The sequence below is a fragment of the Panthera onca genome, chromosome A2 (genome assembly GCF_046562875.1).
Source record: "Panthera onca isolate mPanOnc1 chromosome A2, mPanOnc1 haplotype 2, whole genome shotgun sequence".
Classification (NCBI taxonomy): domain Eukaryota; kingdom Metazoa; phylum Chordata; class Mammalia; order Carnivora; family Felidae; genus Panthera; species Panthera onca.
Window position 1 is genome coordinate 92,461,961 of NC_138340.1, and position 22,456 is coordinate 92,484,416.

The 22,456-nt window shown below is 37.5% G+C and overlaps 1 protein-coding gene across 1 annotated transcript in view; it reads left to right on the forward strand.

Annotated features, from left to right (window-relative positions):
• The first annotated feature begins 222 nt into the window (after positions 1–222).
• Positions 223–22,456, forward strand: part of ZNF804B (zinc finger protein 804B) — a 506,862-nt gene continuing 484,628 nt past the window's right edge. Inside the window, exon 1 of the mRNA XM_060632427.3 lies at positions 223–438. Within this exon, the coding sequence (XP_060488410.3) occupies positions 331–438 (108 nt within the window). The 5' untranslated portion in view covers positions 223–330. The remainder of the gene's footprint in view (positions 439–22,456) is intronic.

A 22,456-nucleotide genomic window follows, 5' to 3' on the forward strand; every position in this document is an offset into this window, starting at 1 on the left:
TGTCCTTAAAAAAAAAAAAAAAAAAATTATATCGCCGGCCCGCGGTTGAGCAGCCGCCTCGTCAGAGCAGCATGTGGACTGGCTCGCCGGGTCCCCTAAGCGCTGTGTGGCTGCCGCTGCCGCCGCCGCCGTCAGAGCAGCCGCTGCCGGCAGCAGGAGCCCCGCGCGGGGCGAGGAGCGGGGACGCGCGGCCGCCGCGTCCCCTGCTTGCCGCTGGCCGCTTCTTCTCGAGAGGTGGCAGTCACTGTTGCTGCTGAGAAACCAGCCCGCATTTCCACGGCTGGGCGTCTGGTGCGGAGTTGAGACGCTGCGCCTCCTGCTTGGACCCACATGGCTTGTTACCTGGTCATCAGTTCGAGACATCTCAGCAATGGGCACTACCGGGGCATTAAAGGAGTCTTCCGAGGGCCCCTCTGCAAGAATGGATCTCCCTCTCCGGTAACCTGCTCACACGCGCGCACACACACACACACACAGACACACACACGTTGAAAATCAAGATAAACAAAAAGAGATATGGTCCTGGTACAATCAGTGGTTGGTGGATATCTACCTTACCCATAAGTATATTGTGTCTGTTTTTTACAGTTTATTGGTAGACTGTTACACAGGGAGGGGTGTGTGTTTACATGTGTATATATGTTCATCACAGTTATTAACATCTATAGTGCTGTGGATGCAAATATTTACTGAATGCAGTTAACTGCAGGGCTGTAAAGGTAGCTCTAGCGTGCTCTGTCAAGTTATGAATCTGCTGATTGGGGCAGTGTAGAAAGTTTGAGTGGCACTTTATAACCGTGCTTGGTGAAGTCATTAGTTGGGATTAGTTAAATAATGCTGCTGTTACTTTACAAGAAAATAAACTCTTTAAAGATTTCGCATCAGAGCACTGGCAAACGGAAAGGGTTTAGATGTTAAAATTTGCTTAAATCTAATGCTTGACTGTATACATTCTTTAAGGAAAGCCCAAGAGTCCTTTGTGGAAAGATGAAGTGGATAGTTTGTGGTATTAGGTACAAATGTATTTATATGCCATTTGATCGCTCAACTTAGTATACTATTCAATTTAGTTTACTATTTGATTTATTTATGTTTTTTTAAGAAATAATTTTGACCAGACTCTATGACTTCTGAGAGTCTTATTAATTTACTAATTAGTACGTATTATAGACAACTGTTTTACAGATTCAGATGTGTTTCAAAAAATGTCATGAAATATTAAAATTTTGGATTATTTATAAATGACTGAGATCAAGTTTCTAGTTTAATACAAAAACCAGTATTTTAAGTCTGTATGATATAACGAGTGAAAACTTAAGTTGCCTGATCTTTATTTATTTACTTTTTGTACTTTTCATCATGGTTTCATGCTTCATTAGCATGAGTTATTCAAAACTGCAATATATCTTTAAACTTTTGATTAAGCACTATATGTGATTTGCATGAGAAATTTAAAATCAGAAAGTCCAAGTGCCCAGAGGTATCACTAAGTCCTAATTATGACAAACTATCGCCTCACATGTTTTTATGCACTGGAAGTATGGGGTTATTGTAATCCCTCCGACTTCCTCAGTTACGCAGTACTGAATCAAAAGCGTTAGATGGAATATGCTGTTTATATTGGCACTTTCAAATAAACTCTTAGGGTTAGAGTGGTCTTGGAGAGTTTTAGTTGAATAAAGCCCACATTCAATCCTTCTGAGCAGCTGGTCGGAATCCTTTCTATTTTTAAAGATTCTCAGGATTGGAGTTTCTGCAGTCTCAGCAAACCACCTCAATGTTTAACAACCCACAGTGTCAGAATCTTCCTTATAGCAAACTTAAAGATAGCAAATTTTTCTTTAAGCTCATTTCATCTTGAAAACCTAGAATTTTCCACCTTTTATTATTTTCCAACGCTTCGATAATCTTTGTGGCTGTGTTCCAAAACCCTCTCTTTGATTATGGAGATCTGAACTGGGTAGTGTGTTATAGTATATGTATGCCTTAGTAGTTCACAGGATAAAGGAAGAATTATTTCCTAGTTCCTAGTGTTCAGTTCTATTGAAGTTGCTTTAGAATATGGTGTTAATCTTCCAAAATCTAAGGGGCTTGCAGAGGAAATTTCTGTCACATGGTCAGAAGGTGTCCTCCCTCCTCCACTATTGGTCATTCATATCCCAGAAGTCTGATTAATGCCCCAGGGACTGGACACATGAGTGTGGACGTGACAAGACATCCCATAATCCACATGGCTCTGCTAGCTGACCAGGTGCTCACACGCACAGGACACTGTTCGTTTTCACTGCTGGGCTCATTTTTACTAAAATACTAATTCATTTACTTTTATCTAGGTGCTACACTTTGACTCATGGGATTGTTCTCTTCAGTATTAACACATTTGAGTGTGCTTAAATTACATTTGCATCATTTAAAAATATCTGTTAGTCTGTATATGGGCTTCCTACAACTGATTTATTTTTTCTTCTTTTACATTTTACTATGGAATTTGAATGGCTTTTTCAAGGTTTCAGTAGTTTCTCACATGAGCTAGGCAGTGTGTGAAAAATTGATGTTCATTCCTTCTCTGTCACAGGCAGGTTTTTGAAAAAAGTCACTGCCTTCACATTACATGACACTTAGCCTTTCTTCCTAAATTAAAATAGGTCACTACCTTCTGGACCTTAGTCCCCTGAGCACTTAAGTAAGAGTTTCCTAGTGTATAAGAGTGTATATTTGCCTTCTTTATTAATGAGTTGTGAAGCATGAAGCTGAAAACTGTGGTTATACGTCATTTTTTTTTTATATTGAGCAATACACACACCCTAGTTAGTTTCAGGTTGACCTAAAGTTTATTGATTTTTTTCATCAACATAAATATGAAACTCACAGATCCGTAAGATAGTCATTAATTTTTTTCTTAAAACACATTTCTACTCTGACAATACCTTTTTTTTGTTGTTTGTTTTTCAAATTTAGTACCCTGAATAGTCTCAAATTGACCTCTACATCATTGACTTGGATTATTTCAACTCACTGAGATGCAGTTTATCTGGGACTCTGGACTGGGAAACCATTAGCTGATTTTACTCACTCTTACTAAGGTCTGCGATACTTCAACTTTGGTTCTTACTTTTCTAATCTAAGTGTCCCTCCTTTCTACTTTAATCCATATTTTCCTGTTTTAATAGAGCTCTTTAAAAGTAGCACATAACACAATTATCAAATGCGAATATTCTGTAATTTCATTACAGAAAGGAGCAAAGCCACAATTCCTTTTTGATGTAACAAGAATTTCTTCTGATATATATTTATATATATCCATCTATATCTATATCTATATCTATATCTATATCTATATCTATCTATATATAATGCACGCACACACACATACACACATATACTTGGATAATATGAATTTAATATAATTTAAATTTATTTTTAATAATAATATAATTTAATATGAATTGGTGTCTTCTAGATAGAATTATCCAGTTCTATATTTAAAGTAGTTATATACATTTGTCATGTTCACATCACATGTCTGTAGAATCTGAACATATGACATTAAACTGACCATATAAGGAAAATTATTATATTTATATGCATTTTTATTTCGAAGGATTTCATTTAGAAAACATTGAATCATTACATGGAGTTCTTGTAACAGATACTTAGTGGGATACTTGAGAAATAAATAAAGCATTTTACCCCCAAACAATGTTCACAGATCAGCAAACTGAAAATCCTAGAGTAAAATTCAGCTCCTATCTTCAAAGTAAAAACATGCAAATGTCTTATCTGTTGCATCGAGACTTGATATGAAAAAAATAGCATACTGCTTTTCATCCTAATTAGAATGTGAATAATTGATTTTAGATAGTTTATGTTACTTTAAATGTAGGGATACATTAAAGAAAAGAAAAGAAAAATGACAGAGTATTACATAGTACTATGTAGACCATTTAGTATGATGACATAGTACTTGATGGTAAAAGTCTCTAATTTTAGAAAATAAATTTGCGTCCTCACAATTTAGAATATTTATCCCTCACCCTGTCAGAACTTTGAAATAAAATGACTGAACGATGATTTTAAAAGATCCATTTGAGATACATATGCACACACACACAGGTCTACACCCACACATGCACCTAGATACAGATACATTATTATTGGTGCTCAAACATAAGAAGTCACTATGCATTATGTTATAAAGTCTTTTACCATCATATATGTTAACTCTAAAACTTTGTTACAGTAATTGAAGTATTCATTAAGAAAACAATCTATAAGTGAATTCATTTTTTTTGTGAACTTCCAAGTTCTTCTATCCCCATGTTTGAATTCAGTAAAACAAAAAATATTCTCTCTATAGTGTCAAAAATGTGTTTGAATCGGTTCTTAGTTATTTTTGTAGTGAAAAATATTGTCTTGGGGCACCTGGGTGGCTCAGTCGGTTAAGCATCAGACCTCGGCTCAGGTCATGATCTCTGGCTTATGAGTTCAAGCTCCACATTGGGGTTGGGTTCTGTGCTAACAACTCAGAGCCTGGAGACTGCTTTTGATTCTGTGTCTCCCTCTTTCTCTGCCCCTCCCCTGCTCATGCTCTGTCTCTCTCTCCTTCAAAAATAAAGAAACGTTAAAAAAATTGAAAAAAAAAAGAAAAATATTGTCTCAATTTAGATTTGAGTATGGTTTGTTACTTAATTTGTGTCTTTAACAGTATGACTCATTCAGGTTATCGATTGATTAAATATTAATAATATTTGTAGTTGTATATTTGATCCATGGTATATGTTTAGCATATTACCACTCTCTTGCAGCTTAGGGTGATACTTTTTAAGAAGTGTGTAACCTCCTTTCTTCTCATTGCCTTTTCAAACCTTCTTTTTTTCAACTAACTGATTTCAGAAACTTATAGTTGGCATTTATGCTTTCAAATATAAGTGTCAACTTTCTAGGTCTTAAATGTGTGTCTATCTGACTTTAGAAAGCTTCCATAGTAAAAAGAATCAAATGAGTGTTTGAATGCTATAATTCATGACTTTTAGTAGATTATACTGTATTTATTTCATAGTTAAAATTTGATAGATCAAATATTTCAATTTCTTTCTTTTAGATATACAATTAAGATAACCTCGAATTTAAATTTCTACTCCATAATTTGGAAACAAAATAAAAGTAAAACATATTGGCATCATGTTTAGACTTAATGAAGGTGGAATTTAACATAGAACATAATCATTTGTAGTGGAAAGAGTAACTATGAAAACTTTGTTGTACAATGTGTAGGCACGATGATACATGTTTTTCGTGTGTTATGTATTAACAAAGCTCGAAATGTAGGTAGGTTTTAGGCTGTATTGGGAGCAAGGAGCAGGAGTATATATATTTCGAATAACTTTATGAAGTCATTGACTTCAGTGTGAATTTGGTTTGTTCAAAATGAACATTGTCAGAATAATTCCTTAGCATATACATACATATTTTGTAGAAAGTAATTTGAAGCAAAATTGAAATAAAAATGCTACTTTGCTTGAAAATATCTTGGTTTTAACAAGTATACTTTTTCAGATAATCCTTATAAAATGGCAGGTGACAGCCTTTTGGAGATAGATATTATGAGTCAGGTTTACTTAGTGGATAAGGTGTGGAGAGACAAATTAAATATTTGATATGTTTTCACGACAAGGTGTAGTTATAATGATGAAAGGAATATGCCAGTTCCCTACTTCCACAGTCTCTCTTGCATGGGAAGTACATGCTGAACTTGAAGAGAAATTCTGGAGAGTTGAATTACTTTATACCTTAGACAGTATTCTCACTTGTAACTAAGACCTTGTCAATTTATTGAAAACAAAAAATGCAAAAAGATATTATATGGCATATGAAACGAAAAAGGGCTTTTAGAAATATTTACTAATGTATGATCTTGCTTTTCCTGAGATGGACCCCTGATAACATGCTTTGAACTAATCCCCTCTTTCACTCGAATTTGATACCTAAAATCTAAGCATATCTTTCTGAAAAACTGATAATATACTGTTCTTCACAGATAAAGACAGCTATTAGAGTTAGCTATTTTTTCTTTTCCTCTTTGGCTGGTAGGAAACTCAGAGAGAAATCTGTGGCTTAACAAAGCCATGGGAATTGATGATGGCATTCAAAGCAACATGATTTCCGCATCCTTGCTCATCTCCTATTCCCAGTTCAGCTTTCATTTTAATTTTATTTTCCATGGCTCTCATTCATTTAAATTTATATTTGATCATTTTCATGTATAAAGTTTCTTTCATATGACTTAGTTCTGTTGTGAAAATAAGTCAGGCTATAAATAAATAATAAAATATAGAATACCTAAAGATAAGGATGCCACTCAGGATTTTGTACTGGTCATCCAGGCTTTGACCACGATTCATGGAATAGAGAACATTCATTTTGTTCATTTGTAACAAGCATAATTAGGGCTGCCAATTTTTGCTTTGACAATTGGCAAATTTCTCTTGGCAAATTTTATTTCACTTTAGTGTGGGTGTTAAGGCAGGATATAGTTTATTTTGAAACAGATACTGCCAGTTTTTTTTTTTTTTTCCAAACAATCTTTTCCCCTCGCTGTTATTCCTCTTGTCCTTGGTCCTTATTCCTTTTGTTAACATGATTATCAATTTTTTCAATATCTTTTTTGGTTTATGCACAAATGTTGGTGTATGTGTCTAACTCCGGAGGTACAAACCCCTGCAAATGGTGAGCAGCATGCCATTTTGTCTGCTTCCCAGCCCAAGCAGACACGTTTCTTCTCTGTTCACCCTCCGCATTTAGAGCTTCCTGCCTATCTCCATTCAGAACTACCTCCCAGTGTTCTTCCCCTGCCCACCTTCCCACAGCTATTACTCAGCACTTGACTTGTCCTATCTACCTCCTGAGCAACAAATACAGTCAGTACCTCCCCCCCACACACATGTATCCTTGCCAGATCTCCATTTTGCAATGAATAATTATATTCCCTAACATTTTTCTTGGCAAGCAAAGCCAAATGCGTTTCCTCTTTGTGGATGAAATAAATATCATATTCTAAACAGAACATAACCATTGGACCCCCTTTTTGAATGATGGAGGGGCTGGAAGCCCTACTTAAGTCTGCCCTTCTTATTGATTTGCTTCATCAAAATGTGAAGTTGAAAGATACCCTGGTGGCCATATTAATTACATTCACATTATCTTTAAAATGTTCTAAGTCCCTGGATGGTATCGAAGAGTCTTCATGATCCAGTCCTTACCTGCATCTTTAGTTTTAACTCTGTTTCTCCACCTGATCCTATTATGCTCTAGCCTTACCGAACTACTCAGAGTTCTTGACTATGACAGGTGTTTCTAGACCTTTATGCCATTGCACATTCTGTTCCCTCTGGCACAAATCCTCTTTTTGCCTTCATTTGTTGGGCCATGTCGTATATATTCTTTCAGACCTAACTAAAGAGTTGGGTTCTCATGTGAGTTGACACTGAGTTCCCTACCATGAGTCAAATGTTTCCCTTTCAGGCTGCCATCACATCTATTACTTACCTAGATTATTACTGAACTGTAGTTGTTTATTCGTCTCCATTTTGGCCATGGAATGTGAGACCTTTGGGGTCATGTCTGCTGTTATCCTTATATCCCCAGTACTAAGCACAGCTTGTGGTTTACTATTGATTTTAATAGAAAAAAAAAAAAGGATTTCAGCAGAAATTTAATTAGTGTAAACAGTTCCCTTTGGTCCTGCTTGTAGCTCCATGAAGAAAACTTTTCCTTAGAGACTTTTTTCCCAAGTTAGTTAGTCAGAATCTTTTAGAATGCACACTGTTATACTGATGGATTAAGTGGTCACTGTTTTCATGGTAATGCTTCTCACTTTAACATCTACCAAGATCATTTGGTCAATTGCTTCGAGTATAATTTAATACTTCCTATTAATCCAAATTGCAGAGTGCTTTATTCCATGTAACCATTTCAGAACATTTTTGTTAAAGGCCACAAGAGACTGAAGATTGGCTATATGTGAATAGATGAAATTTGTACATGAGTTAGTTAAGCCATATTTTTCATTGGTATATATTTAATAGCTTCTGAGAAATGAATTCAAGTTAGGAACTTGATTATTCCCTTCCTATTTAGGAGTGTATAATAAGGAGAAAAAACAAGGGTTCTTACACCTTTTCTTTCTTTCTCTGTCTCCTCTCTTCCTCCTTCTCTGTCTCCTTCCTCCCTTCTTCTCTTCCTCCCTTCCTTCCTTCCATCCTTCCTTCCACCTTCTTCTCCTCCTCCTCATCCTTCTCTCTTTCTATCTCTGTCATTTTTTCTTTCTTTTGAAAGAGAGACAATAATTCTTTGATCACTGGTCACTAAAGCCCTTGAGGAAGTACCATCCTGGAGCAGCCACAGGGTGGTTTTTGCATAGTTGCCAATACTTTCCCATTGCTTGAACTTACTAGTCACACACTCTCCAACAACTTTGTTGTCTCTTGGATCAGCCAAGATGTGGCCACTGTCAATAAGAGAAGCTTGGACTTCTTCTAAACAATGAATTTTAGCGAAAATATCCAGCCATCTATTATGGAGATACAGAGAGATAGTAATACTATATGGAATGGAAAGAATCCGGTTTACTGTAGTCTCAGTTTCTTTATACAAATAAACTTTTCACACTTGTTAACAGATACTTGATTTCTTTGCCTCATTTGTAGGATATTAATATTGGAAGGACCCTTAGCAATCTAGTTTAATCTCCCAGTATAAATTTTTAAATATATCACGATGATAGAATAATAATTTCCCAAAGATGTTTGTGTTATAATCCTCGAAACGTTCAAATCTGTTGCTCACATGGCAGAAGAGGCTTTGCAGGTGTGACTAAACTAAGGATGTTGAGAAGATTGTCCTGGATTATGCATATGGACCCACCGCAATCTCAAGGGCCCTTGTAAGAGGGAGGCATAAATGTCAGAGGCAGAGAGAGAGCTTTGAAGATGGTACGCTGCTCGCTTTAAAGACAGAGGAAGTGGCCACAAGTCAAAGAATGAAGCTCAACAAGGCACCTAAATGGATTCTCCCATAGAGCATCCAGAAAAATCAGAGCCCTGCTAGTGCCTTGATTTTAGCCCAGTAAGACTTTTGACTTAGTGGACTGAAAGATGATTAATTTGTATTCTCTTTAGCCAGTAAATTTGTGGTAATTTGTTAGAGCACCCATCGGAAACTAATACAACCACTCTTAACATGGGTGAACATATCCAATGGTGGGAGGCCCTCTGCTCACCAGAGTGACTGATCCTCTTGTGAAACTAATGTCATCAAGGTTGAATCTCCTCTTGCTTTTACCCAAATGCCTCTGCCTCCCTCTTGCTTTTAGTCACTGTTCCTCACTCTGCCCTTTGGAAGCAAGAGGATAGATCTACCCCTCTAGGACGTGACAGCCCTTCAACTATTCAGAGACAGCTGGTGGTTTTCCATTGTTAAATCATGTCAAGGACTGAAAACTTTGTGAGAACTAATCTTCCCTGTACATCATTTGCGTTATTTTATTACACATTAATTGAATTTTCTGCAACTCAAAGTGCTTTATTTATTACACTTTGTAATGTAATCCAGGCTTTGAAATATAACATACTTATGGTTTTATATTCTTGAAAGATGGTAAACTTGGCAAAACATTATCATACACTTAGAAAAATACTGTCCACACTTTCAACTACTTCCCCAGATATTTCCCTTTTTATATCATATCCATCATCTTTACAGCAGATGAACTTAAGAACACAAAAGCCAGATAATCTCAAAGGCACATCTTGAGGCTATCTTTCATAATTTCTTTAGTCTTTGATTTAGACACGTGCTAATTCCTAGGAGGGGGAAGGCATGAGTTTTAAATAAAAAGTGATGAGATCAATTAAAGTAATAATTGTAATTTCATGAAATCCCCAACATTTGCTATGTTAGGCACAGTGGTATCTGAACGGAAAGTTATTTTTTAACTTTCGTGTCGAAGAATAAAATAAGATGTGAATTGTCACAGATCATAAGCGTACAGCTTTTTCATGCCTCAGATGTAGATAGAGAACATCACACCTCCCTGGAAGCCCCAGATGTCCCCCTTTTCAAGTACCACCTACCCCAAAGGCGGTGAAAGTCCGAACACCAGATTATAAACTGCCGTATTTTTTTTAAATGATGTCAAAATGAGTTTCAGTAAAGAACGCATGAATTTGCAGCTTAGCCACCAGAAAACTGTTGAATTAAGTCCCTCTTTTTAGGTCAGGATAGGCATGCCAGTGTTTCAGCTGCTTTGTTTTCTACTTCTCTTTGAGTGACCGAAGCAAACTTGTTAACTGTTTGAAACAAATGAACAAAAGAATTCTGATTGGACAAGAATGAATGGATTTATGCTAATAAAACAAACAGATTATATCCAGGGTGACATCTGTGAAATATTTCATTATCTTTTCCTTAATATCACATGTTTAAATTCAAAGATCCGACCATCATGTAGATTCAGTAATCTCTTGCAAGTGGTTAGGGATGGCTCTGGTGTGTTTTCATTGAGGGGAGATGTGAATTATGTATTTAGTGGCAAGATAACAATACATAATTTAAGAAAATAAACCTCTAGCTTGGACTTTTCATAAAAAATGAAATTTATGTGCAAATGATGTGGAAACTTTATTACAAAAGTTGTTATAATTTCACGCACATGCACGGGGATAAAATACAAGTTTGTGTTACTATCGAAACAGGACTATTCCCAAGAGGTTTACAGATAAAACCCAAACAATGCTTATATTAATCAATCCTAATTTCAATGAATTTAAATACATGTAAATAACTGACCATATATTTTCAATGAAATTTAATGCTCATCTTCCAATATCCATTTGCTATACAGTATGATTTTAAGAGTTGTGTCTAATGTTGCTAGAAAATCTTTGGTGACAGCCACTGATGATTTATCATCATAAAAAAAAGTAATAAAGAGCAATGAATCTACCTTATGTGTCCCTTCCAATAGTAGGTCACTTTGCTGTGAATTTGTATGTTTTTTTTTTTTTTTAAGCCATAGTCAGTTCTATATACTCTGTGATCATCAGGGTGGACTCCACTTTTGAAAGTGATAGAGAAAACCAGTTCTCTACAGGGAATAGAACAGGTGAGAAAGCGTAACTAGGGAAAGATCATAATTGGCATAAAGATATTCATAGAGTGACCTTGGTTGGATTTATACAGTATATAAGCATCACTTAATCTGAAGATCTTAGAATTAGACCCAACAGGCAGTAACTGGAATACAATGTGTGATCTGCTTGTGTGACAAAAATCTAGGTATGTAAAATTTTAAATTCTTCATTAAGTCATGAAGATCAGGCTAGTCCTAGGATTCAGTTTCTGATCTTGATGAGTGCTGTGCTTGGTGAAGTGTGGTAAGAAACTGCAGCCTCTAAATATGTCACTTCCCTCTTGGGAAACGACTCACTAATGTCTGACCAGTTGTTTTCAGATTGCAGTTTTGTTTTTTGAAGCTATGATGTGTATGCTTTGTTCAAAGAAAATCCTAGGAGCAAGGCAAAACAAGGAAATGAGGAAATCATCTGGGGAAAAAATGTGGCTTTTAATCTCACTACAGAATTTTAGATACGCTCGAGGAGTTCTGGCTTGAGAACTTCTAATTACTTTCTATGAGTTGTGCCAAATGAGATAGGTAACATGGCTGTTGTTGTTGTTGTTGTTACAAACTCAAATGATTTATAAATAAGAAAATAAGAGCACCAAAATCGAATTATCAGTAACGCAGTTACTTGTGGAGTAAGTTCATTATAATTAGTCCCTTTCTTATAAGAAGAGAACTGAGAAGTCACTTTTCAGATATATACACAGGAATGATATGTTTTAAAGTTCACCCAAAATATTCCTCTTTGCTGTTTTAGGGTAATCTGGGGTGGTCTGGCCACAGGAGAGTTTCCTTGCTTTAAGGGTATAGAACATTTCCATCAAGAAAGCAAAGGAAAATGGAGGTTTTAAAGAAGGTTTTGAATCAATTACAGAAACTCATTTTGTCTTTGTTAAGGAAATTTGATCAAAGGTATAATATAATAAATTTGATGATCCAAGACAATAATAATTTCCTTAGATCTCTGAAATGCATGTGTGCCCACTAAAAGATAAGTCCCTCCTAATGTTGGTTGGTGACAAAGGCTACATGTTTTTATCTTTATTTGAAATTTGAAGGTAACAACTGTGCTGTGTTTAGGGTTTTGTTGTGTTGTTTATGCACATATTTTATCTTATTTTATGCATGTATCCCTCCTACCCCTACAGTTTAAGGGTGGGAGCATGAACATTTTCCCTTCTTGCATCAGTGTAGAGAAGTCCTGAGGCCACATTGATGTTCGAGTCGAACTGACCTGTCCTGTTGTGACCTCCCTCTCCAGCCCCAAGTAACTATGTGACTGCTTTGCCACTTTGAACCTCAGCTTGCTCACTGGTGATGTTATGGTCTTCTAGGGCCATCGTACGAAGTGAACGAGCTAATGAATATCATGTGCTTAGCAAAGTATCAGGCACTTAGTAAGTGCAACAGCGAATGGCAGCTGATGGATTCTCCTAGAGCAGCTGGCTTGTTCTGTCACAAACAGGTGTCCTTGACCCCTTAAAACGTTTTCAGCACTGACTGAGAGTGGTGCTGAAGTTGGTGCTTCAACTTTAACTTGTTGAAACTGTTGCTCTTTGGAATAACCCTGTCAGACTGCTCTTTACTAGAATTGTCTTCTTGGGAAGAGAAGCACGGGCATGGAGGCCAGTTAGCTTTGTGTTTAACACGACTGTTGCCAATAGCAGCTCCGTGTTTTCACAACTTTCATAATGAAAATGCTCAGTGTGCCCTACTTTCCTGATACAGCTTTAATTCATGACAATGCTACATTTTCCTGTTGTTTTTGTCAAAGCAAATCGAGTTAAGTAGATGAGTTGTTGTTATGATCTTGCTGCCTTGTGGAAGGAATTTTTTCTCCTTTTTTCCATTTGAGATAGATATTTAATCTAAAACTGCTGTCTCTGTGCTGATAAGCATCCAGCCTCATTATTGTGTTTAAATACCTTTCACTGACTTTGGATATTCCAGTGAACCAATCGGGTGTTTTTTCGTCCATCACTTTCTCTCCCCAATTAAAAACCTACTTTAACAGTAAAATATTTGAAAGGAGGAAATAGTATGTGGCTAAGGGTTGTGTATGTTCTACATAAGATCACATTATGAGCAAATATTAAGGTCTGTGGGGAGATACAAGCTCTTGTACACATACATTCTGCTTTTAGCACAGAATACATACAGAAAATATTCAATCAATGTTTATCATTGTTGCAAAAAGCATTTGTATTAGTGTCTAGTCAGGATGACAGAAACCATTCTTAGATTTTCAGACAGAGGGTTTACAATGCAAGGAATTCTTCCCAAATGTGTTGAATGGTCTGAGGGAGACAAAACAGGAAGGTGCTGTGATACCCAGAGGTTAGTAATTGTAGGAAGTCACTATAGCTCCTGGGACTGGAGGAGCAAAAGGGGACTGGTGTTCCCTAAGCCCTGGAAACCTTACTCTGGTTCTCTGGCTGCTGCTGCTGCTTCTGAAACCGCCAAAGGTTCTGCTCTGTGAACATCTAAGAGTTTGCAGGTCTTCTCTTTGCTGGCCTCCCTGCCCGAGTGGCCGGCCTACCACTGCTGGCTGCTGCTACATTGTGCTGTGTCGCAGAGGCCAGCCGTTGTGCTGTGTGGCTGCCACCGCTACCTGAACCCAGGAGTGCTAAGATGCCAAGGCAGCTTCAGGCAGAAGTAGGTGAAAGAAGCTCATGGCTTCTTTCCTTTTCCTAATTCCACTCTCCCACCGGTGCTTTCCATTGGCAGACCTAACCAGAATGGCTGGCAAGGAGCTCTATGGATATGTAGTTTAAAGGTCTCCAGCTAGTACAGTTGACCTTGGAACAACATGGGTTTGAACTTCCTGGTCCACGTATACACAGATTTGCTTTGCTAAATACGATATAGTACTGTAAGTGTATTTTCCTTAGATGTTCCTAATAACATTTTCTTTTCTCTGGCTTACTTTGTTGTCAGAATAAATATCTATATAATACATGTAACATACAAAATATGTTCATTGTTATCAGTAAGGCTTCTGGTCGACAGAAGGAGTGAAGTTTTGGGGAGAGTCAAAGTTAGGCACAGGTTTTCAACTGCCTGGGGTCAGTGCCCCTAAGCCCTGCATTGTTCAAGGGCCAGCTGTAGCTTTGTGGCTTCCAGTCCCAGAAGAGAGTATGAATGGTAAGTGTAGAGCTGAATGACAACAGAGAAATACCCAGCCCTGCATTGAAACCGGGTACTCTAAGATTGCAGAAACTAAGAGGGAGGGACATTAACTAAGGAAGGAAATTATTTTATATCTGTTATACAGAAATCTGAAGAATGGGTTCAAATGTTTATGTTCCACCCAGACCTCATGTATATCAGTTTCCTATTGCTCTAATAAATTACCATAAACTTAATAGCTTTATAACAATACATTTATTATTCCTTAGTTCTGTAGGTCAGAAGTCATAAAGAGATCTCAGTGGACTAAAATCAAGGGATAGGAAGGGGCTGCCTTCCTTTCTGGAGGCTTTAAGGCAGAATCCATTTCCTCCTCCAGCTTCTAGAATTTGCCTGTATTCCTTGCCTTATGATTACCCCTCTCCATTTTTCAAAGCCAGCAAGTTTCTTTCCTGGTACCATCTCTCTGATTCTCCACAGCTGGAAAAAAACTCTTTGCCTTAAAAGACTCACGTGTTTAGATTGGACCTATCTATCCAGGAATCGCTCCTCCTCTCAAGTTTCTTAGTTTTAATCGTATCTGCAAAGACCTTTTTGACATGTGAGATAGAATTTATGGGTTCTGAGAATTTGATCACGGGCATCGATGGGGGCTGTTATTCTGCTCACCACACCTTAGAATTTTAGGTTTGTATACATGTGTAGTCCTTCACTCATTATCTCTCACAGACATCTCAGACACATAACCTCTAAAAATATATCTTCCATCAAGTGTGTTCTTCCTTGGTTGGGGACATCGTTTTCATCCAACAACATAGGCTTGAAGCTTGAGAGTGTTTTTCTTTAATCCCTCATCAGATCGGTACACCTGCTCATTGTACTTCCTAGATATTTCTCCTGTCTACTCCTGCCCTGTGATTCTTCTGCCATTCTTCCTCCTGCCAAAGAATGCAAGCATTTTCCATTTTTTTAAAAACAAAATGCTTCTTGATTAACTTTGTCTGGCATTGTGTGAGCTGAGGGGGCTACTGATGCAAATCCAGTGCCCCTGTTGTCTGCCTCAATGGAATTTCCAGTCTAGAATGGAAAACACACATTATACAAATAAACCTGTATGACAAATGTCTCAGAAGAGGACATTTCCAATCTTTGCCATTATGGTTCATTTTTCAAAAATTGGGGTTAAAATGTGAATATTCTAGAGAAAGGTCATCAAGTTGGCTGCTTTAAATGCAATCAGTAGTAAGTACTTCTCTGTGTGTATATGTGTCACTCTCTCCTGATTCTAGAACATAAAGATGAACGATAAGACTTAAATTACAAGCCAAATATGGCAATTTAGCTACTTGTAGTAAAATCAAGTTAGAACTGTCTGTAGAGCTCCTCTTCTTCAGTTACTGTCTAAAAGGGGTTAAACTGCAGAATTTGATGTCCCCAGACTAGACTTGATAGAATCAGAATGCCTGGGGTGGGGCCGGGGATCTGCACTTTAAACAAGGAGCCCATGAGTGTGTTGTACACACTAACAATAGGGAATTAGTGAACCAGTGGCCACTCACCAATGCTGCCTTGATTTGTAATTCAGAGGCCGGGGCAGAGGAAGGTTTTGTGATTTTCTTACTCTCTGTCCTTTCCTTTTCCCACTGGTAAGTCCTGTGAATATCCTCCATGAAGCTGCCCTGGAGTTCTAAATACCTCCCTAATTCCCAGGTCACAGTTACAGTAGCAGGTTAGAAGCACTCATTTTATGTCAGACATACTAGGCCAAAGCAAGCCTTTCATACATTGTTTTATTTAATTTTTAAAACAATTTTAAAATGTTGGCACTATTGACTTCGTTTTGCAGATGAGATGAAGCTCCCCATTTCACAACTCCTGAGTGTCAGAGAGCTTGGGCTTGGATCCAGGACCTTCAGATTCCAAGGCTCAGATGTGAAAGCATTTCTTGGAGAATTGATTATTCTCTCTGTGTGCCACCATGATGATTTTCACATCCCTTTATTACAATATAGTGGCACTTAAATTGTTGGTTCACATATCGGTTTTTCTTTCTTTGAGTCTCCTGGCAGCAGGAGACTGCCATTTAAATGACAGCACCTGGGTACTGCAGAGTCTGTAGTTCAGGAGGCATTCAATAAAACTCTGTCCCCTTGGTCATTCTTGGATTCATTCATTGAGTCATAGTTGCCTAGAGTGGGTCAAAATGAAAATATCAAGCTAAAGTAGGCGGGGAGTGGCTCAGTCGGTTGAGCATCTGACTCTTGATTTCAGCTCAGGTCATGATTCCAGGGTTGTAAGCCACCCGACTGTGGATCCTGCTTGGGATTCTCTCTCTCTCCCTTTACCTTTGCCTCTTCCCTGCTTCCTCTCTCTCTCTCTCAAAATAAATAAACATTTAAAAAAAGTTAAAGTAAGTGTAAAATTTGAGTTCCTGCACACATGGCAAAATTAGCAGATAGAACTTCGACACAATATCCGTATGTACTGCAAAGTGTAGGTATAATTAACTAATGTTCAGGTTTTAGTAAAAAAAAAAACTAATGATAAAAGCTCGCTATTGGCAATTACAGAAAATTATAAAGGCGTTTTCCAAGAACCCAAAGACACTAAGAATGCATAATAATTGAAAAGTGAAATGGATACTTTGAATTTTTTTTATCTCATATAAATTGCAAATAATGTAATTTTTCAAGGTGAAGACCCCAAATTATCTCTCTTCATAGGAGAAAATAAAAATGTTTATTTACTTTCTTTATTATTATGTACTATTTCTTATTTTATCATACCCTAATTCTCCTCATAATTATGAATAGTAAAAATCAATCTATGTATGTCAGGTGACAACGCATAATGGTGTTATTACCTTATCCCTTCAGGTACATGTGATTAAGCAACGAATTTCTTCTTAGAAACATGTAATAGAAACAAAACTCATAAAACCTACATAAGTCCATTTTCATCTTATTAGAATTCGAGTTTTTAAAAATAATAATAATAAATTCCCTCATAAGTATATTAAACCATTTAATTACAGTGGTGAGTGATTTTCTAATCTTCACATTATTATTGAAGAGTATAAGTCGGGTATTCATAACACATATTAATAAAAGTTAATTAACTTATCAGGGTCCAGTTGTCTGAAGTGGTATTTAAGCATTTATGGAAGAGTAGCTCAGACTCTTCCAGAAAATATTAAAGGCAGGAACAAAAGCCAGCTAAAGGACTAACCCTGTGCTTTACCCTGCTAGGGGATTTTCTAGAATATCTCTAGACGACTGGAGGCTTGCTGCAGAAGCATTATGTATCAGCAGCTTGACTAATTGGCCTGACATCCCTGAGGTCTCCCTAGGCTGCTGGTCAGAATTCAAACCATCTCATGTCCTTGTCACAAAGCGTATTGTCATAACTGCATTATGAAAACTGCAGACTCGCAGAGCACACTGTAAACTCTGATGAATTCAATAATGACTTATTGAGTTACTGGTTATTTTCATGTATGATTTATCTCATTTAATATTTGGATGCTCATTCAATTTATAGGCAACAAAACTGAGGCCCAGAGAGGTTAATAACTGTCTTAAGGTCACAGTTAGCTAGCAGAAAATAAGAGAGTGGACCACAAATCTTCTAGTACGAAACCTAGAACTCTGCACTGTGTGTGAGTGGGTTGCTTTGAAAAACATTTGTCAGGCTGCTAAGAAATTGTTTGCTTCAAGGAAAAGAAAAACCCCAAAATTACTTCAACTGACTTATAAGAGAAGATTCCTGGTTCGAAAATGTTAGGGCCTCAGTCAGGGCTAGGAAATGGAATCAGGAGTTGAGGAGACTGTGTCTCTGGTATTTCCAGATATCTCATCTGTTTCTTATTTCAGCTTCATCAATCGCTGCCTTACAAATGGCCTCTCTCTGCCTCTGATAATGATTAGTCTAGCTTGTGTGTGTACATGTGTGTTTACTTAATGGAACGGGGAGAGAGAGAGATTGGGTGGGAGGAAAGGTGCAGGGCAGTCTGTGACCCACACAAGGAGCTGTGGGAGGAGACACTCTGAGAAAGTTTGATGGGCAGCTTCTCAGATGGGAGTCAGAGAGGAGATGGGAGGACATATCTGGTAACGTAATGATCTGTATTATTTATACAAAAGGATTTTCTTGTACTGTTCTGTTAAACTTTGATAGTTAAATCCCTGATTCTCCCACTTGATTGGGAGTAGTTTCATGAATCTTAATTGGTTTCTCTAGTTTGGGTTAAGAGCATTGTGCATATACTCATGTGTGTGTGTGTGTGTGTGTGTGTGTGTGTGTGTGTGTACTGATATGTCTAACTTATAATTCTATTCTAAATATGCACATATAATTCTATTTATGTAAGCATTTTATTCCTGTTAATCAACTGAGAGTTATCTTCATCAAAGAGATATTTTGGTGTCTCTTCTATGATACAAAAGGGGAAGCATTGTCTTTTTGTCATTTGTAAACTAATTACTTGTGCTTACACAGCTATCATTTGGTTAATATTAACAAAGAGAGCCAGGTAGTGCCAGAGATAAGAAATGGCACTTCTGTGAGTGGAGTGTGCCTGCCTGTAAGCTGTGGGTCTCCAGCATCTCTGACATGGCACTATCCCTTGAGTAAACATCTTTAGCAGCAGACATGAGTTAGTGGCCCTCATAAGAATTATCCCACAAAGCAGTTTTTATGGACGGGAGGACTCTTGAGGAAAACACTATACTCATTTCGACTTAATATTATATGAAATCCCTAAACATCTTCAAGTCTAGAAAAACATTTGCTGCTTATATAAGAAGGTCAAAAGTGAAAATGTCAAGCTGCTAATTACCTCCCCTTGTGGGTGGTGAAAGGAATACAGGAATTGCTGAAATCATCCCATAAAGAGATAAATACTGAGTACGTTCATGGATGATATCCTTTTAAAAAACAACTGATGTGAGGACTTTCTTTGCTTCTTACAACTCATCACTCAGCTGTTCACCCCTAAAAACTCAGCCTGATAATCATGTGGCTAATATGCAGACTTTTAAAACCCTCCAAGTTTTTGCATATAGTTTGCACATTGTAAGATGGTGGGAAATAGCATTTAATAATATGTGGATTTTTGGAAATATTGTGTACCAAGAATAAGGCAGTAGAGGTGTAGCCTTAATTTCATTGGAGAGGATAAGCAAGATGTGGATGATGTCTAGCTCTTGCCTTACCATCAGTCAGTGCTGTGCTTTGAACCTCTACTTGCTCCATTTTCATCACTGAAGGACGAGACTGTAATACACCTTGTAATGAAGCTCCTTCTAGTTATCATACTTGTGTCCTTTCTTTTTTTTAATGAAAAAAATTAAGTATTTATTTTTGAGAGAGACAAGTAGGGGAGAACGCAAGTAGGAGAGAGGCAGAGAAAGAGGGAGACACAGAATTTGAAGCAGGCTGTAGGCTCTCAGCTGTCAGCACAGAGCCCAACATGGGGCTTGAACCTACAAACTGTGAGATCATGACCTGAGTGAAAGTCAGATGCTTAGCCAACTGAGCCACCCAGGTGCTCCTGTGTCCTTTCTTAATCTATGGTATCTCAGAGATCATAGTCATGTTACTTAACAAAAAGTAAATTTTAAAAAGAGACGCTGATCACTGTTGAAGGTTCATTATACTGTTCTCGTTCCTTTTTTGACTGAAACTTTTCAGAGAGAGAGGGAGGGAGGAAGAGAGAGAGAGAGAGTGAGAGAGAGAGAGAGAGAGCACTATAGAGGATGATGGCAACAGTAAGGAAATGCTGCTTATTATTTCCTCCATCCTAAAAACATGGTATGTTATTTTATTTTAATTAGTCACCTAAACATAAAAGGTGATATAAATAATAGGATATAGGAGGAAGCAGAAATAGAAATTAGAAAACCTTACAAGTCCTCTTGAGCCATTTCAGTTGAAATGCTTCATCATTTCATTGTGAATGACATCTAAGATGTACTTATAGTCAAATTTAATGAATATACATTACAGAGATAAATGGTTCATGAATTCACCATCATTTTGGATTATGCATTATTGCTCTTTAAAATCATTAGTTTGGAAAATTGAGATTTGATTGTAATTTGCAATTTCCTAGCATGCCCTGACTGAGCAAAGAAGGAAGCAGTCTGGATAATGGTCAGAGCAAAATTTACAAATGTAATGGGGCTGATCCATAAAGTAGATAAAGCACATGGCATAATCTGCAGTCAACTATAAAAGTTTGACCATGGAAGCACCAATGGAATAACCAGAAGTTTGAGCTCATATATATTCTAAAGCCACTTTCTGCATAGTTAGATTTCTCCCAGAGATTAGTGCATTTATCTAAACAAAATGTTTATTGAGCAATCATTCTTTTCCAGAACTGTACAAATAGTCACTTGAGGACCTTTAAGGTACAAGACCAGATCTTTGCCATTCAAATCTGGGTAGAACTCTCCCTCTTGGGCCATGATTGGATGTTTAATCTCCCATGAGAGGACAGATTCCTTTCTTGGAACCAGAATAAATGATGGGCTCTCTTTTAGTAAAAACTTTAAAATCTCAAGAAGGCCCTTTGCATTCCTAAACTGATTCTGCAGATTCACTGACAACTACGTCAATAGCCAAGCTTGTAGAAATGCTGTTTATACTTTGTTCTGTTTCCTCACCCAGCCCTCACTCCTCGACCTACTGTATCCTGCTTCTGTCTCCAGTCACTTGTTCCAAGTCACCAGTGATCTCTTTGTCATTAGATTTACTTTTTATTCCTTTTATTACTTGACTTTGAGACCACAATGGATACTATCGAGTACTCTGTTTTAAAAGAAATGTGCTTTTCCTTTGGCTTCCTTGACACTTCCCCTATCTGTTTCATTTTCTCTGCTTCTGGGTGATTTAAATAATGTCTTCCTAGACTTCTTTGTGGGTCCTTGTTCTTCCCAGGACATTCCTCAGGGTTTTGAAGTAGACTGTCTTCTTTCTTCACTATCTTCTTGTGCTGGGGGATAGTACTACTCCTGAAAGCTCAGTCATCATCTGTGGTGATGTTCGATCTCTGTCTCTACCAGACCCGTGTCCAGAGCTTTGGGGAATATATCCAAATCTCTACTGGATAGTTTAACATTGATGTTTCGCAGAAACCTCAGATTCGGCATGTTCAAAACAGAAAACTTCACCTCACTCCCTACACACCCCAAGCTGCTGCTCTTCCAGTATTGCCTATCTTGGGGAATGGCACCATGGCTCATGTTGACTCTGTCTTCTTCACACTCTCTACTTTCAATCAGAAACCAAGATATAGATCTCTTGATTTTTGGCAGCACTCTCTCTTCTTATTGTCGTTATCTTTGTATAGACTTCCTTTCATCTCTTTACCTGATTATTGTAGTGGCCTCCTGATAGGTGTACCTGGTCTAGTTACCAAGTACTCTTCTCATCTCTTCTCTCAATTCAAAGTGGTACTTCTATAATGCATAGCTGATCATGGCATTTCTCTGATTTAAACAAAACTGTGTCCCATTTCACTTGAGATGAAATCTTGGTAGCTTATCTAGCTTATGTAGCTCTAAGTGTCTGCATAATCTGGTCCCAGGCCTACCTATCCAATCTCATCTCTTATGTACTTCATAAGAGTACTTCATTTGTACTTCAACCCCTGCCTTATTGATATTCTTTCTCAACTTCCATCCAACACAGTGTGACTCTTCTGGCCTTTGGGTTTTAGCACATCCCTGGTATCCTCCACCAGGAACACTCCCCTCCTACTCCTTGCCTTTTATTTGGCTCAGTTCTATGTAACTTCCAGAAATCCTTGTATCTTTCTTCCCTCAGAGGCATCCCCTAATTCTTTACCCTAGGTAAAGTTAGAAAATAATTGCAACCTGTATATTCAAGATGATAACAATAATTATAATTATATATTATTACATATTAATATAATTACTGTAACTTTAATTTTTTTGTGTCTGGGGTAGAGGGAGATAGAGACTGCATATTATTTGCTCATGATTGCATGGCACCCCCACACCTCCATGCCTGATTAAGTGTTTGACACACTTTGTCAGTTCACACTTGAATGATTAAATGCGGAGAAAGAGTAAAATTCAGTGTGTGTCATGTTGTCCTGCAACTAACTGAGAGAAACAGAGG